The sequence below is a fragment of the Orbicella franksi genome, chromosome 5 (assembly GCF_964199315.1).
Source record: "Orbicella franksi chromosome 5, jaOrbFran1.1, whole genome shotgun sequence".
NCBI lineage: Eukaryota > Metazoa > Cnidaria > Anthozoa > Scleractinia > Merulinidae > Orbicella > Orbicella franksi.
Genome location: NC_138149.1, coordinates 24,323,405 through 24,341,052, shown reverse-complemented (window position 1 = coordinate 24,341,052; position 17,648 = coordinate 24,323,405). Strand labels below are relative to the sequence as shown.

General features: G+C 39.9%; 3 protein-coding genes across 4 annotated transcripts in view; 1 reads left to right on the top strand and 2 right to left on the bottom strand.

Annotated features, from left to right (window-relative positions):
* Positions 1-17,648, top strand: part of LOC145487105 (QRFP-like peptide receptor) — a 166,450-nt gene that overhangs the window by 51,493 nt on the left and 97,309 nt on the right. The window lies entirely within an intron of this gene.
* On the bottom strand, positions 15-6,353 carry LOC145487130 (putative skeletal organic matrix protein 2). The gene is made up of 3 exons (XM_081465857.1): positions 6,107-6,353; positions 1,947-2,132; positions 15-891 (listed from the first exon to the last, which is right to left on the bottom strand). The coding sequence occupies exons 1-3, from the start codon at positions 6,159-6,161 to the stop codon at positions 650-652; spliced, it is 483 nt and encodes a 160-aa protein (XP_081321983.1). The 5' UTR covers positions 6,162-6,353; the 3' UTR covers positions 15-649.
* Positions 6,678-17,556, bottom strand: LOC145487115 (methyltransferase-like protein 27). 2 transcript variants are annotated; one of them, XM_081465836.1, is made up of 4 exons: positions 17,470-17,556; positions 11,785-11,920; positions 10,782-11,154; positions 6,678-8,309 (listed from the first exon to the last, which is right to left on the bottom strand). In XM_081465836.1, the coding sequence occupies exons 2-4, from the start codon at positions 11,899-11,901 to the stop codon at positions 8,092-8,094; spliced, it is 708 nt and encodes a 235-aa protein (XP_081321962.1). In that variant the 5' UTR covers positions 11,902-11,920; positions 17,470-17,556; the 3' UTR covers positions 6,678-8,091. The 2 variants fall into 2 exon arrangements, with proteins under 2 accessions (XP_081321962.1, XP_081321961.1); XM_081465835.1 differs by lacking the exon at positions 17,470-17,556 and having other exon boundaries at positions 11,785-17,119.

The following is a 17,648-nucleotide window of genomic DNA, read 5'->3' as shown; positions in this document are numbered from 1 at the left end:
GATACAAAGGGCACAGATCGGAGAGCATGTTTTCTACTTATTTTTAGAAGAGACTGCGAGAGAAAGAAAGGTATATTTCCCAGTATTTAATATCCGTTTCACAACATTTTACAGCCTACAGAGACTTCAACTCTAGGAATAAGTACTGAAGTGAAAGAATGGCGCCACTGTCAAGAGATGGAAACGAGACGAGCAGGATCTGAATGACTGGAAACGAGGCGGTGCTCACTTGACACGATTAATTCTAGTTCTCGTTTTCCAATTCCTCCCTCAGTTGATTTCTTTTGGCAATTAACTTTTCACTAACCACTTCATTGCTTTCCACATTACAAAAGCAATTCTCAGCTCTTCAAGAAGTTCATATCTTTCATGCATGATTCAAGAGAGTGGCCATTTTTAAAAATGTTCTTTTGCTCGCGTTTTACATAAACCCGCCAAGAACCCGGAAAGAAAAATACGGAGTACTTTTTGTCGTACATACTACTCCAGGTAGGGTCATCGGGATCTAAACATCTTTTCTAAAACGTCTCAAAAATACTTCCATGATAGAACATAATTGTCCTCCATAGATAAAATACACATTTCCATTTACTCACTATGTATATACTACAAAAAATCAACTTTCACTGTAAGAGTTGGCTCTTTGCATTTATAGCAGAACTAGTCTTAGGGATGCAGTCAGGACGAAAAGCACCATGCTCAAGGAAATCTTGGCTGACGTGGAATACATCGCTAGTACACCGCTAGAGGTGGGGCGAGTTGAACTTTGACGCGTTGTTGGAATCATTGTGTTGCATCGATCTTGGGTACAGCAGGCGATGTTGCAGCTTACTAGCTTATAGCTCATTACTTTTAGCAGCAGATCCAGTTTCTCGCACGCCTTCTTTTTATCTAAATGGAATGAAAGCAACGTTATTACTGACGCAAAGTCACTTATGCCATAAAAAGGATGGGGCCTTTTAGGGGTCAAAAAGCGGTTTTGCTACCTCACAGGGTGTCCAGTCTCAAAAGGTCCACAGTGGGACCTTTTGCGGTACTTTTTAGGGTATTGAGCCGAAAAAAGAATATGACAGGAGATAATGTGTTGTTTTACAATTGGTACCTCTTAGGGGTGAAAACAATTTCAAGCCACACCCACAAAGCAGGATCTCGGTACCTCCTTGGGGATATTTTCTAAATTTACGACGAGCACCCTCGTCCTTTTAATTTTTATTTGTGAGTCCCCCCGGGCAATTATGCATAAAATATACCAACGCTAGTCAAAATGTAATCCTTAGCAAATTCGTTTTGCCACTGGGGTATGATTTGGAGGGGGTAGGAGCCCCCACTAAATTTAGCTCAGCCCTTAACTTGCTTTACATTATATCACGTCGATCACGTGATGTCATACCGTCTGCCATCTTAGATCCGCCACCATCATAGATTTTAGAAAATCAATATCTCTCAACCAGATTGAGATACTAGAAATGTAGGGAGAATTGTACACAGATATACAGTAAAATTCCAAGTGTAAGAACTTACATTGGTTGAAGTCTGGCGAAATATGTTCTTGTATTTTGGGGTAGTTATTAGCAATTTAGGCTAAGTAGGTTCTTATTAGGTTCTTAATTTCCGTGAAGGTGATATAGTTGTCGGTTATCAGAAAAATAAATAAACTTGGGTTTGGTCCTTAAATTGATATACAGTATTTATTCACAACTGTATTATGGTAAGCCTAACACAACTGATTACAAAAGTAAACGTATATGTGGTGTTGCCTCTCTAACAAGAGTTCGTAATTTAACAGTACTGTAACCCGCACATGAGAACCTGCTTGATCTTGCCGGCTTGGCTAAACAGGTTCTTATATTTTTGAGTTTTAAAATTTCTGCCAGCAGGTTCTTAAACCCCAAGGTTCTTTCACGCGATGTTTTCAAACAAATTGACAAAAAGGTCGTTCTTCTCACCTGAGCAATCAATACATCCCCTGGCCACAACATCGAGGATTGCCGTACCATTGTCATATTTCCCACTTGCTGAGTAACAGTGTGTGTTGCCTAGTAACGCATTGCATTTTTTCCTGGTTTGACTGCGCTGGCAATCACTCCAGCTGCCTCCAGCCTCAATACAATTGTAACATTTGGTGACTGCAGCTAAAATAAACAGGAAGTAGTTATTACTCAAGAGCGAGAAGCTGTTAGACCATGGTTGTTTACCATTTACCCAAAAATTCCAGAAATTTCGGTTAGAATGTAAATGCCAACTTAAAGATAACTCTTGGCTCGACCGACCCGAAAATTTCCGCTGAATACATGTAGATTCTGTAAACGGAACGTATAGATAGGTAGTCCAAAATTTTCCACCGAAATATCCGAATGGAAATGTCTTTACCATTTGTAATTCTTCACCGCCATCTTGGAATTATCACCAGGTCGAACTCGTCCTAGGTTTTCTCAGGAAATTGCGGGTTGTTGAGTAAATGGTAAATGGACAATCTGAACGGAACTTGCCATCAAGTATTTTTGCTTATCATTTGCATAAGCCGTTGACCAATCGGTTTCTCCGTGTAGATGGTATGGTAAACAAGTCATATTTCTCTTACACCATACTTTTTTGTGCAATTTACTTCGCAAATTTATGGTAACCGGTTCAAGTTTAAGCTTTCTTGCACCACAGGTAATAGAGGGGAATGGTTATGAAACCCGACAAAGTTCTTTGCTGCACGTTTTTGTTCTCTTTTTTGGCCTTGACCGTGCACAAAACACAATAATTAGTTTACTCCGTACTGAGGAATTAACCAATAGCAACGTGTTAGTTACGTAATTCATGCATAGTGTATGAGCGCAAAACAAAAGATTGTGCGCGATCGTGGATCTTCCAACGTAAATCTTGGCATCTTTGTTTGCTCCTTTGATGTTTGCCGGGCTTCATAACCAGTCCCCTCTATTGACTATGCTTGCACGAACATGAAAATAAGCTAAAATATGATAGGTAATTAATTTGCTTCTTTGTTGAACAAACTAACCAACCGTGGCACTGTTTTAAAATACATCAATTATAAAAACACCCGATGTTACGCCAAGGAAAGCGCTTTTTAAATATACACGCTCATTCCAATTGATTCCTTGATTATATGGGCTAATTTTCTTGGAGGACTGGCGTTAACCAATCAACCGAAAGACACTACAACGGTGGAGCTCCCGAAACAAAATCCGGAGAGCTTCTCTCTTTTGCCGTCCCCACACGTGAATTGGACCATTCCATTTAATATCCGTACCGCCCCCTCCCCCCCCCCCCCAACTTATTGAGGAGCTTTGAATCTTATTCCCTTAGAAAAGTTAACTGTTTACCCTTTTAAGACTTCCTACCCCTCCCCCTCAGATTTCCTAGTACCTCAAGGGGGTGCAGATAAAACTGCAATGACCCATTCCAGCTACTCAGTTTAGACCTCGAAGACGTGACTGGTAATTAGAGATATGAGCTATCGTTTACATCTTGGCATTTTTACGGTTTATAATCTATTTTCCTTACGGTTAACAGAAATCTTAGAAGCTAATTACCATTGTTTAATTAAACAATTAAAAAGTAATTTTCATTGTTTAAAAAAGTTACAAAGTTTTGACCATTGTCAAGCATATTCAAGGCATTAGGACCATTCCGTGATAGAAACTGAGGTGTTATCATAAGAATTGTAGACTAATATAGTAATCCGTACAACCCTGCCACAATACGAGACACAAAACAGTCAGGCCAAGAGATCGTGAGACTTTCACTGTCGTGGCTACTTTTTTTTTCTATTTTATTTTTTTTACGGTTATCCTTTTTTTTTTTTTTACGGCTAGCGGTTAAATTTTTCCAATTGTTACGCCTAACGGGTAAATTTTTAGCCCGATTTTAGGCTAACGGTTAATCCCATTGTGACCCTCTTGAAGCTCAAGGTGTTTCAGCGTGATATCATAGAAGGAAACAGCACAAACCCGTGTATTCTTGTTTTGTCCTCCTTCTTGCTGCCGAAAAGCCGCGAACTTCAATGAAACAAAGTCAAACTAATACCCATAGTACCAGTCGACATTGTCGCTTACGGTTTACGCTTTCGTGGAAAAAAGACTTCGTCGAAAGAGCTGCTATCTTTCAATTGGTATTACATAAGTTATCATGAATCCACATGCGAAATCAGAAGAATCAGCCAAGATCTTCAAGGGCTTTTTAAAACATCGCGGTTTTCTTTTGTAATCAGTCCGTGTTAATCTTGTCCATCTTTATATCTAACCATCCTTGTTTCTTTATGGCTTATGTTATCTCTTTGGTGTTTTTCTATCTTGGTAAACTTCTATTTTTAGGTCTCCTTCAATTTAGAAGTAATTTTATACGCGGCAAAAATACCGTGACAGGGCTCCTTTAAATGTAAAGTGTTTCAACTATGTGGCAAAAACGTCGCACAAGCCGGCTGATACTTTGTGGTTTTTCTCTGATTAATTTAATTAAAAGGTAATTAATTGCAATACAAACGAAAAAGGTTAAGTCTCCTTCGCACCTGGTTAACTTTAATTATTTGCCGCATCGTTGACCGTTCGGTTATTTGAAGAGTTATTCGAAGAGTTATTAAACTGGGAACAAGTTGGCCTTAACGTGAAAAGTGAACTCTTATGAGGTGTTAACCAGTTGAGTTGCAACTCTTCTGGTCTTTGTCACGAAACGTCGATAAGAAACAACGAGGGAGGAGGGTTGAATTGTAGCCGCGAAATACGGACTTTTATACAACTCACTCCATTGGCATCCTGCGGTTACGGAGCGAGAGAAGCAACATGGCGGCCGGTTTTGTTCTTTTTGCCCTTAGTCAATGAGCCTTGTGGAAATGATTTTTCTTTTTTCACACAAATTTTGGAACAAATCAAAGCATAATTTTGGTTTCTTGCCTTACATTGCTTTGAGCTACCGATACCCTGGTGCCTGGAGAGGTCACGGGTTTGGTCTGCTTAAATTAGATTAGACAAACCACACGTGTGAGAGGAAAGCATTGTCTCTTCCTATTTCCCTTTTCCCCTTCGTGTCTCCTATCTCCTTTTCCTCTTAAGCGCAAGCCGATTTATTTGTGCCTGGTTTTCATCAAAATCTCTTCCTATCAAAGGATATTAAATACAGCTTATCCGTCCGTAGTTTTTTAATGAATATTTGTTTTCGGGATTACTTCTCGCTGAAATGACTGCTTCGGGCCGGAGCTCAAGCTGGTCTATAGGCGAGCGGCAACGTTTTGCCGTCGCCTAACGGAAGTGTGAAAGATAATAACTTCTAATACCATAAAATATTTGCTTTCTTTAAAATCTATTTGCCGAAAAATGTCGTCAGAGAAGAGAAAAACAATAGTTCCGAGTTCCGCTAGTGATACAAGCTTCAGACTGAAAGCAGTTTTAGGAGTTAACGAGAAACGCTGGAGTTAAGTTTGTTATAAGTCGTTTCACCGCAAGAAAATTGGAATAAATAAGTGAAAGGGAGATTTTTCTAGCCAGGGAAGAGCAAGCAAGAGGGAAAGAAAGAGAAGAAGTGCTTTGTCCATCAGATACGCCAGCTGCGATTTATTGCCTTACGTATGTCACAGTTGTCGGTACTCTTTAGATGTACTTTGAGGTAACGTTTAAGTATTGGTTGTCAAAAAGCTTTTAGCAATCAGCACAGCGCATCAATTAAATCAAATGTGTGTTTCTAATGTTTTGAAGGTTAAGCTAAGATCTTGGCGCTAATTGAACTGATAACAAAGGATTCATTTCCACAGACGACTGTTTGTATGCAACAAAAGTTATTTCAAAAAGGAATGTTTATCTTGGTTGCCCTTCATAGCAAATGCAAGTGCAGCCATAGAAATTGTCTTCTTACAACACCAGCCACGATTTCTGATAAATTTCTGTTTTCTGAAGACGATAAACGAAGGTGAAGGTGAAATCCAATAAGTCCGAAAAAATTCGATTATTGCGATGGTGATTGCATTCTGGGAGGCTAAAACGCAAATTGAACACTCGACATTTACTTCGCGTTCAAGACCACAACATTAAGCGATGAAAATTGTTTCCGAAAGTTGGGTTTTGTTTATACAGTTGAGTTGAGTCTTAAGAAATAGAGCAGCATCGCTTACCTGACAAAATGGAGGCGTTCAAAACTAAGGAAGCCACGAGAAATGCAGACCTCATTTTGAAACGTACATTGGCTCACTATATCCTGTTTATCTCGCCGTTTCATCACTTATTATACCTCGCGTGACTTAACATGCCAGTGGTTCCGACGTACTTGAAAACCAAATCGCTCACCGACTGTCGCGTTTTTCTCCGATTTTAGATAACGCAAGTGTCAATAGCGCCAAGATTATAGGTCAATGGTCGCCAGATTGGCCACTTGGGCCTAGAGTAAAGGATTTGTTTAAGTGTGCCTTGCCTCTCGGCGATTGAAGGGTCGATTTCATGATCAGGATCATTATCCGATTAAAGGATCATTTGCATGGGACTGGCGGCAATGCTATATTCTTTGTCGAGGAAAGATCAGCTTAGAGCAAAATTAGGCATGAGCTGAGGGTTTTCTCGTTTTTCTTTTTTGTTTTGTTTTTGTTGTTGTTATGCTTTTTTTTGGCGAAGAAACGCTAGGAAAGAAAGAAGATATCAGGACAAATCAAAAGAATGAAAAACAAAACAAATGAAAATAACAAAGAAATAAAATACTTTGAGAAGTCTGGTTAATTTTAATGTCAATATGATAAACAAAACTTAATTTGGAAAGAAAAAAAGGAGTTATAGTGAAAATAATAATAATAATAATAATAATAATAATAATAATAATAATAATTATTATTATTATTATATAACGGTTCCAACACACCTGACAAAAATAAGCAAAGACCGGGTCATTGTTTGACGTTAATCACCTTAAAAAAAAAAAAGATTTCCTGAACTCCAGATGAAGGCTACTTTTGGCTTACCGAATTGAATCATATCTGACATTGAAAACGAAAATATTTCAGCTGTTTGATGAACAGCCTTGTTGTGTTAAAATTTGATTAAGAAACAAGTGATGACTCCTAAAATCGAGAAGCTAAACATAGTTCTGAATTACTGTGGATTTTGAAAGTTCGACCACATGTTAGTCCCTTATCCAGGATGTCACAGCTTGTTTCCTGTCGGCACTGTCGATCGTCTTGTTTTTCTGTTCCTGTTTTTCTGTTCTTGTTCAGAGACAGTGCAACTCTCTCTTATTAAAGCAGTATTTTAATCTACCTATAGAGCTGGTCTTGCGTTAAAATTCTCATTTTGACTCTCGGACGTACAACGGAGTGGACGGGGGGTTGATGCCACCTCCCCCTAAGGTTTTTTCAAAGTTTTGAAGAGACGATTTACTCTACGGGGCTGAAAATTTCAGTAGCTGTTCCTTTATCCTCTGCAGAAATTTTGATATGTCATTTTGCGTAACCATCATATTTGACGTTGCTATGGCAACCATCAAATTTCATGTAGGGCTGACCAAATATCAACTTTTTAAAGATAATCCTGTAGTTTTTGTCCAGTTTTCTTCATCAAATTGCAAAAACTCATGAATTTGTACAGTTTAAAAGCATTGTGGCTTGATTTTGTGTTAATTTTCGTTATTTCTTGACTTTTTAAGAAAATAGGAAAATCCAAGATGGCGGATCCAAGATGGCGTCATTTGACGTCATATGACGTCATAACCAACAAAAATAGTAGTTGTAGAGAAAGCTCAGGGCTATCTAATCAATTTAAATTTATTTCGCTCTGCCTTAACACAACGAAAACCAAGAGGGGCTTCCATCCCCCCCCCCCCCTTTCTCTTGTACCACGGTGGGGGTATGAGTTAGCTTGTACGTCCGAGGGTTAATTTAACCGTAAATGTAAACGTCATCTTCTAGCCTAGCTTCTTTAACACCCGACTTTCACAAGGTATGCATAAATAATATATTTGCAGTCCGGGATCAAATATAAGAAATATAATATTGCTAGCTACGATGATAACTGTTATCTTTTTAAAAAAATAGCCAAAAATTTTAAAAAACGCCAATTCAGTTCAATTTTTCTCTGAAATTTCGCAAGCACATTACACCACAGCTCTATACGTTGTTCATAGAACTTGATACATAAGCGAGTAACATTTCGCTCGCATCTCATCCATAGTTGTGTGGTAATCAATCAAATCACATCTGAGTAGCTTCCATTTCTTTGTTGTCTCTAACTCATCCATTTTCTCACGGTAGCCAAACTTCGTCGTTTCCTTGTAAATATCTTGTCTGACGGTTTCTTGGTAGACATCTTTGCGAAGAGTAAAGCCAATGATACCCCCTGAAATAAAGTACGGTAAAAAGGTTAAGTCAGCAACAGTGGCCAATAATGTCGTATAATTTATCCTGGTTTCTGTCGCATGAAGCGACTAGAAGCATTTCTGCACCCCCTGGATGGAATGCTAGTCCATCGCAATATTCTAGTTCCAGCAGTCTGGGTTCGAGTAATCTTGTTCCCAGACAGAGCTCTGCGAACGAGATTGGGGTTCGTACGTTCTACGGAGCCATGTTAATGCCATACAGGCGCGTGTACAGCATCACATTGGGGATGCATCCCTTTTTTCCTTTTGGCGAACACTTTCTTACCTTTGAGGCGACTTTTTTCTCTGGCGTGACTTATTTTTGCTGGCGCGATTTTTTTTATGGCGCAGGTAAAAGTAAATTTAAGGTAAAATAAGTTTATCAACTAACAATATCAAATGGACCTGACAACATACATAATTATACGAATATCAACTGGTAAGAGCTTGACCAGTTATTTGAATTACATGGTTTGGCCAATGAGTAGATCTCGTTACCAGTCCTTTCTCGAACTTGAACTCGTTACTGCTCCTAGTCTGTTCACAGACCTCTTTTCTCTGCGAGGTTCGACGGCGCAAGCGAAGTAAAAACAGCGGGGATTGTGAACACAAGGAGAATCCCTGTTGCTCATTTTCGCTCGCTCTCTCGCTGATGACTAAGAACTGATTGTTTCCTACTATGACCTGCTGTCAGTGAACACAGGATAACAAAACCAGCGTTTTTATCACTTGGCCTAGCACGAACATTCGCACTACCCTCGGCTCGTCTTCGCATTTTTAATGCCTATAGTTTGGAATACCGTAAATCCTCGAATGAGCCCCCACCCCTCCCCCCTCAAATAAGCGCCCCCTTCAAATGAGTGCCCCTCCTATCAGCCACAATTTGAAATAAGCTCCCCCCCTCGAAAAAGCGTTCCCTCCCCTCCCCCGATCTTGTGGACGAGTAAGGAGACAACCAAGGGTGCATAGTTTTCGTTGTGTAGTATTAGATTCGTACATTTCTTCAGTTTGTGAACACGTTTTTTATGTCGATAAACAGCTTATGTTGCTGTTTATGCGCAGATGATGTATTAAAAAATGATCATGTCAGGCCAGGATTTGGGAAAAATTTAATAAGCCCCCCCCCCTCGATTAAGCGCCCCCCCCCCCCCCCGAATAAGCGCCCACCGTCTTCTAGTAAAATCTTTATTTAGACACGGTATTTCCTTCAGGACTATACAATATTTAATTTAAATAAATCTAACTACCTAACTAATTTAATATTGTAAATAACTACTAGAATAAGAGAAATGATAAAAACCTGCTTTACAAGGAAGCCGTGTATAAGAACAAAATAAAATTTATATAAGACCACTGTCAAAATCATAGTTCTTCAACTTAGATTTAAATTGATTAAGGGAGAGCGATTGTCTAATATTCAAGGGCAGACTATTCCATAGTACAACTCCGCTGTAAGAAAGACTTCTTTTACAGTAATTAGTGTGGGGCTGTGGGATAGCAAGCGTACCATCACTATCTCTTAGCTTATAAGTCAAAGTATCGGAACGGAAGACAAAGCGTGAACAAAGATATTCCGGAACCATGTTATTTACAATCTTGTACATCATTATTGATTTATTAACAAGGCGTTGACGGTCCAGTTTAACCCAGTTGACCATCCTCAACAATTCATCAGTATTACGATCGTAATTTGATTTTGAAATAAGCGCCCCGGGAGCTAATTCGAGGATTTACGGTAAAGTGGAACCCCGTTAATACGACCACCTTCGGGCCATGGAAAATCGGTAGTATTAACGGGGTCGTCGTATTAAAGGGGTTCTTTAAATAGGAAAATGACTGACTGAGCTTTTTTTCGGGCCAGAATAAAGTGGCCGTAATGACGAGGTGGTCGTATGAACGGGGTGGTCGTAAGGCGGGGTTCCATTGTACTGTCATATAGTGGTTTGTTTCTTCAAGTTTGAACCAAGGTTTGGTACAAATTACAATCAATCAGTCAATCAATAAACATTAATTTACAAAGCTTTCATGCTGATTCAGCTTTCCTCCGGGTCGGGGCGGGGGAGCGTGAGGGGGAATTCCCGTATGAAAATGTCGGGGATGCTCGTCGTCTCCTTTAGGGGAATAATACAAGGATTCTGGTTTCCCTTAGATGACGAAAGGCCACAATTTTTTGGCTGTCAAAGTATCTTTTAGGGTGCACTACAAGAAATAATCATAATAGAAACGCTCTTATTCCCGTTGTTAGGTTCGATTTCCGCCGGTCTCTCGAGTCCGGTCTAATAGCGCGGGCTCCTTTCCTGAACAGCGGCCGGGGTCAAATAAAGCTCAAGCGCTAGCCACGCCCACAGTGAACTCCTTTAGAGGTTTAGTTCAAATTTTCCGACGAGCATCCCTGACCCTTTAATATGGGAGTCCCCCCCCCACCCCCACCCCCCCCCCGGAGCTTTCCTTACCCGGTTTCACGACTCGTAGAATCTCGTCGAAGGCAACAGGCTTGACATGACCGACTGTAAGAGTGCCCACACAGATTAAACCATCGTACTGATTGGCTGGTATCTCAGCTATTGGTTCGGCGCTTAGCGCTGCGCAGAAGAACTCCTTGTACACGTTCAACTTTTTCGCCTCGTCTAACATCTTCTGTGAGATATCCAGAGCGTCCATGTTAGTATAGCCGAGATCCTGAAGAACTTTGCCCACAATCCCAGTGCCAGCTCCGGCATCCAGAATCCTCGACTTCGCCGCGTCGTCGCCGAACGTCTCTCGTAGGACTTCGTGGAAGATCGGAGTACAACTTTTGTACGCTACATAACCTGCATCTTCGACAGTCTGCTGATGGAAGACAGGGGTAAAAAACAACGACTTAGCACTCCTCTTCCTCGTGAAAACAGGCGCGCCTGAGCGGTGGACTTTGAAGATTTCTTTGTTGAAAGATCAAAGCAAGATTCAAAATATACACTTCAACTAAACTTCATTTTCCTGTCAGCGCGGTCCCATATATGGCAAGCTAAACTTGAGGAAAAGCCACCAAATTTCACATTTTTCTTACGTCTTGTAAAATCAATTTAAGACTTATTGCAATAAGTTAGAGACAAAGTCGGGCGACACCAAAAAATGGATTTCTCTTGCAGATGGTATTCAAATTGCTATTTCCAGTTTCCCTGACCGCCAAAATAATAGCCAATAATTTATTTGAAGATATGTTGTAATCCCCCAAGATATTGTAACTATCATAATATTTCTTGTTTCTCCCCAACCTTTCTTCAACTTTCTGTGTTTTTATTTCGTTGTACTTTTTCTATTACTTTGTAATGCACTTTGGTAGTTGTACTGAACGGGTAATTTGCTTTGCTTGTTTTATTCAATAAAATTTAAAAAAAGAGACGCTTTGAAGTTCTTGAAGCTTTGTCAGTATACCCCGGCCAAAGAAAATAAAGTTTCAAAGAAAGTATACAGCACCTTGTCATATTTCTCGGCTATGTCATCATAGATGCTTTTAACGTAGTCATCTGAGGAATTTGCATTCAAAGTAAGTAGTGTTTCCTTGTAGAATTTATTTTCTGTTGGCTTGGACATGATAATTTTGTAGTACCTACTGGTAAAAGAGATAAAAACATCACTGTTACACACGTAAAAAGAATAATGACTGATGAAAATATCCGTTACAAAATGGCATTTCATACAAGTTTCCAAGGTGAAGTTTCCAACATGTAACGTTACTTAAACATATTTTAAGCCATAGAAAAGGCAACTATATGGCCTTGCTGACCACTTTTAAACTGAACCAAGCCGAGGGTTAAAGCTCAGTCACGGTATTTCGAGTTATTTCGGACGCGTACAAAATTACCTTTAAATTGAAGGAAACCTGAGAATAGTAGTTTACCAAGATAGAAAAACACAAAAAAGATAATAATCAACCATAAGAGCGGAACAAGCATGATTAAGGATGGAGAAGATTGGCGCTAATTACACGAAGAGTTCCCAAAAGCCAAGTGGTTTGCTGCGAACAGAGAGTAAAACACAACATATGTGTGATCCGTAGTTAACAGAATGACTGTGCAGTGATGGTCTTGTAGTAGAGTATTAGCGCGCCACGCTTGCTAAGTGAGAGGTGCCCAAACTACAAAACGGGATCTCGTTTAATCTTTGTTCTTTTATAATAGTATTCTGCAAGAAACGTCACTTATAGCCCGTGTTTTGATGTTTGCCTTGATTTTGTTTTAACTTTACTCTGCTTTACTGAAGTGAAATTTTTAATCGTGTAAACACAGTAGCAAACCTCGGTAAATGGCGGCAAAATCAAAAGTAAGCCAACCTAGGTTTGTCGACAGTTGAACGCCTCATCAGGCATGGTTTAGCTCAGTAACCAACGGTAACCGAGGAAAAACAGACGTTGTCGCGATATCTTGGCAGCAAGTGTTCACGCGTGCAGCGCGTAAAGAAGAGAAAATTAGACAAAGATTCCTCCTTATGTAAGTAGGTTTCAAGCCAACGGGCAAAAAAAGCTAAATAAATTCATGTTTAAGCAAAGAAATCCCGGAATCCTGTTTCCCGTTCATCGTCAAGTGCCGTAAGCGTTTCCTTTCTGTTAGAAGCTCAGTAGCTTAGTAGCAGTGTTTAGTTACGAAACCTCGGTAAGCAGTAACCGTAGTAAGCCTCTCTCGTGAAAACACGGCATTAGTGGTCGGTCCTCAGTCGGTCATCACTCGTCAGTAAGTCAGTCAGTCAGTCAGTCAGTCAGTCAGTCAGTCAGTCAGTCAGTCAGTCAGTCAGTCAGTCAGTCAGTCAGTCAGGTCTGTGCTGGTTCTGTCAGTAAGCTCTCTATTAGTTAGTCTTTTCTAACTTTAGTAGCCAAATTATAGGAAATCGTCTAATTAAATTGTAAGGTAATGATATCAGGCTACATAGAAAACTTCATGTGTGCATTTTTAAAACACGACAGAGCCAATAAGGGATTTGGAAAGCACGGCGATTCAGTAATAGCTTTATACTAATAATTTAGCGAGCACTATTTAACTCCATTGGTCAGAGAGTAGGGTAGTTAAGAAATAAGGAGTAGAGATAAACTAGAAACCAGTGAAGAACTCAGTGAAGGGTAAACTTATAACGCGGATTAGCGTTGATCTAATGCCCGTGTTAGTTGAAAGGCATCTAAAAGAACCGGTGTAAACCAGGCGAGAGTGTTTCCAACGCCCGGGGGGGGTACTCCCAGAAAAGTTGGGTAGGGGTGTGCGGCCCACTTCCCTAAACCCTTACCCTATTTATGACCAAAATCTGCGATCTTTGCTACCCTATTTATGACCTGGCCAAAAATTCGAATTCGATACCCTACTTATGACCTTTGCGGCTTGCATAGTTGCCCCAAACATAAGTTATGAAGGGCTTTTGTTGACGGTCTTATCGATAATGATGAAAAAATAGCTTCTTCCAAGAAACATACCCAATTCAGGACTAGAGTGCAAAAACCATACCCTATTTATGACCAAAATGGCCAAAATCGAAACCATATTCATACAAAAACGGCTGAAAAACCCTACCCTTTGGCGCCCTACATAGCTATATAGCCCAGTTCCCGCGCAACTAAGAGTGAAAGAAAGTAAATTGGGCCTTGATTTTCGCTGATAAGTTCTGCCCTGATAAGTTTAAAATTAGAATACAAGTTAACTAAAATATGCGTCGTAACAACTGGAAATGTCGTGAATAGCGCATAGCTATTGGTCAATTAGAGATCCAATCATGCAACGCTAGCAGCAACTCACTCGGTTTTAAACCTGTTCCTATATAAATGCTGGTACGTATTGTTTCGATTAAACAGAAGCCCTTCTTCAATTATAACAACCAAATATAGTTTGCTCAACTATTTATTACATCTCGAGCAAAAATTTAGTGGAAATTAAAAACTTCCTTCACTACCTTAGGCATTTGCTCAGCCACTCTACCTGAATTACAGAGAACAAGCGGGCGCCGAATGCTTGAGGCCTGTTATATTTCTCTCAAAATCACGGACTCTAAGGCCTTGTTCACACTAGCGACATAACGACATAAGAAGGACGTTACATCGTTATGTGTCTTATGTTAGCAGTGTGAACATGCTGACATAAGGACATAAATGGGGAGCTTAACAGGGGGGGAGGACTCCTTTATATGGGCTATATAGGTATGTGAGTCCCTAAAGTCTATAGTTTTTCAGCTGTTTTGGTCATAAATAGGGCATCGATTTTGGCTGATTTTGGCCATTTTGGTTATAAATAGGGTACGGTTTTTGCACTCTACCGTTGATATGGGCATGTTTTTTAAGAAGAAGCCACTTTTTATCGTTATCGAAAAGGAAATCAACAAAAGCCCTTCACAAATTATGCTTACAATGATTTAACATTGGTCTGAACTAGGGAACTATAAATTGTAACGCAGGTCTGAAACAGGGCTTTGATTTAGGGGTTAGGTCATAAATAGGGTTTCGAATTTTTGGACAGGTCATAAATAGGGAGGGGGGTATCGAATGGTCTTTGCGAGCATTTGCGAGCATGCGAGCAGTGCGTTTATTTTTGCGAGCACGAGCAGTGATCAATTTTGTCATGCGAACAGCGAGCACTTTAGAAATAACAGATGGCGAGCAGCGAACACTTCGTAAATTTTCCGCCAGCTCGAAACTCTATTTTATTAATTAACACGTTGTTTTGCGCAGAGTAATCTCCAAAACAGGACATCAGGCGCAAAGCCAGGCAACATGTTAATATAAGATCTTATCGCGGTTCAACCAACCCCAGGCATTCCCAGCAGCTTACAGCCAATTATGCCTTTTTTGATATGCCGTTTGATGCAAAATTACTTCACTTAGCTTCACGTAACTCAGTGGGTGGGCGCTAAAAGAGATCAAAAGCTTTCTAAGGCCCTGTTTACAAGCAAGTAGGGTAGAGGGTTAAAGATGGCCCGCGTTTACAAGCAAAATGTTTCAGGTAGGGTTACCCTACTACCTGGGACTGAACTTTGGCCGGTCAGTTTCAATAAACGTCAAGAAAACGAGGAAGCATTTTTCCAGAAACATTCATGGCGCGTACATGTTTCCCCAATGTTTACCAGTTTGCCATACCGGAAACATTTTTTCCAGTGTCAATTTTTGTTTCCAATTATGCTTCCGCTGCACGGCAGAGAATTGCAACCAAAATCCGATCATGCGAGCAATTGCACAAATTTTGCGAGCACGAGCAAGCGAGCACTCATCTAAATTTTGCGAGCAATTCGAACTTAGGCCAAATTTTGCGAGCACTTTCAAATTAAATGGGACCATTCCATACCCCTAAATAGGATAGAGAATATCGCAGAATTTGGTCATAAATAGGGTAAGGGTTTTCGGAAGCGGGCGGTCCACCCCAACCTAGCTTTGGTGCTATTGTTCGTACGCACTGAAGTGGAATGTTCTCACTGCATATTTAGCCTAAGTACGTTTTTAGAGCCATTGGCGTACCGAACAGATCTAGACAATCGCGGAGTTCGCTGGCAAAATATAAATTCATTCTTTACTAGGCATCGTCCTCTGCGTCGTCGTCGTCGTCGTCGTCGTCGTCGTCGTCGTCGTCTTTGCTTAAGCTCTCCATGTCGTAAGTGTGGACTAGGCTTAAGAAAACGCGGGAACGCGGGGTGGACTGCTTGAGCCCTCCCCACTCCCCTCCCCTCCCCTCCCCTCCCCACTTAAAAAAAGTGAAAGATACAAATTACCTGTAACAAATAAAGCCAGAACCGTCAAAGAAGTACGATGAAAAGACAGGTAATCATTATACAATCAAAGCATTAATTTGATTTGTTTGGGGATCAATTTTATATGTTCATTCATTGATTTATGGATGGCCGACTTTGCTTCTGAGCCTCTCAACTATGGCAGAAATGTTCGTGTGCCACTTTTTTGCTCTTCCAACATTTTGACGCCGTTTGCGATCTACTAAACAATTAGAGAGATTTCTATCACGAGATAGAATCAACTATCACGCATAGAAATCGAGAGTGAATAATCTAATTGTTTTAGTATAAATCTACTGGTCGTTCAAAACTTTATCTAAATCCTCTTCATAGACACCTCGAAAATGCAAAGCGGCCGCCAGTTTGTCAACAACCACACACTGCTAGGCTACTCACTATCTACGACAGAATAGATAGTGAGTAGCGTAGCCAATCAGAGAACGGCATTCGTGATAGAACGCTAGTAAATTTATACAAGGCAACGTAGAATCTATTTGGTAAATGGTTCGCGGATAAAAAAATAAAAACAAACGAACAAAAATATTCATCAGAATAGCTTACTTATGAATTTGATATGACTCTGATTTGGGTTTTTAAATTTACGCAATCTGCCAGCGGGGGAGACGTTTAAAACCTTCAAGATTTCGACATTGCAATTACATTATTTTTTTTTAAAAGAATATTTAGATCACAAGGATTTTGTAATTAATTTTAGATCACAATGACTTTTGTATCAGCCTGACGGTGGAGATTTCTCAAAATAAAGTCCTATTTAATGATAACGACATCAGAAAAGAAGAAAGCACATTGGATGGGATAGCGCTATTGTGTTTCGTGTCGCGTGACAGTAACACGACATGAATTTCGCAATTTTGCCGGTATGGTCGACTGCAAAAGTGTGTTCTTCGTACAATGCCGAAAAATAGAACTTAAATCAAAATGAAGATCAAAATGAAGATATCATCCACTCAAAATTATCTGACTGAAGTTTCTTTATTCAATCTTCTAATCATAATACAAGCTTACGATCGATTTCAATATCGCCAAACTTGCACATGAAAAAAAATGCAGCTTGGTCGAAGCGAACTATTAGTTCGCTTCGACCAAGCCACATTTTTTTTTTTTTTTTTTTTTTTCAACTGCTGTTCTCTTCCTATTTATTTGCATATCTTACGATTACTCGCATCTTGGAATTTTAGGTGTATGCGACTTGAGAAGTATGTGTCGGCAGAGTACTTTTGTATTTATAAAGAAACCTTCATACATGATATGAAATTAAAAGCTTCGAATTTTGCATAATAATAATTTCATCGATCAGGTCACTCAACACTCAAGAGAACGCGCATTGCTTGATCACGTAAATCAGGAACAACTGTATATTAAAACACAGAATTAAAAAAGCAGCCTTACCTGGATAAAATTCGCAAAAGCCTGCAAAGTTTCGTCTTGCTTTCTTCCCTGAGTCTCTCTCGTGTTCAACGAATCACTGCAGCTACCGCTCCCCGGGTGCAAGCAAATGTCAGCGGTTTCACAACTCGGTCACGAAAAACGTCACAAAAACGCGTAAGGCTCAGATTCTGTAACTTTCG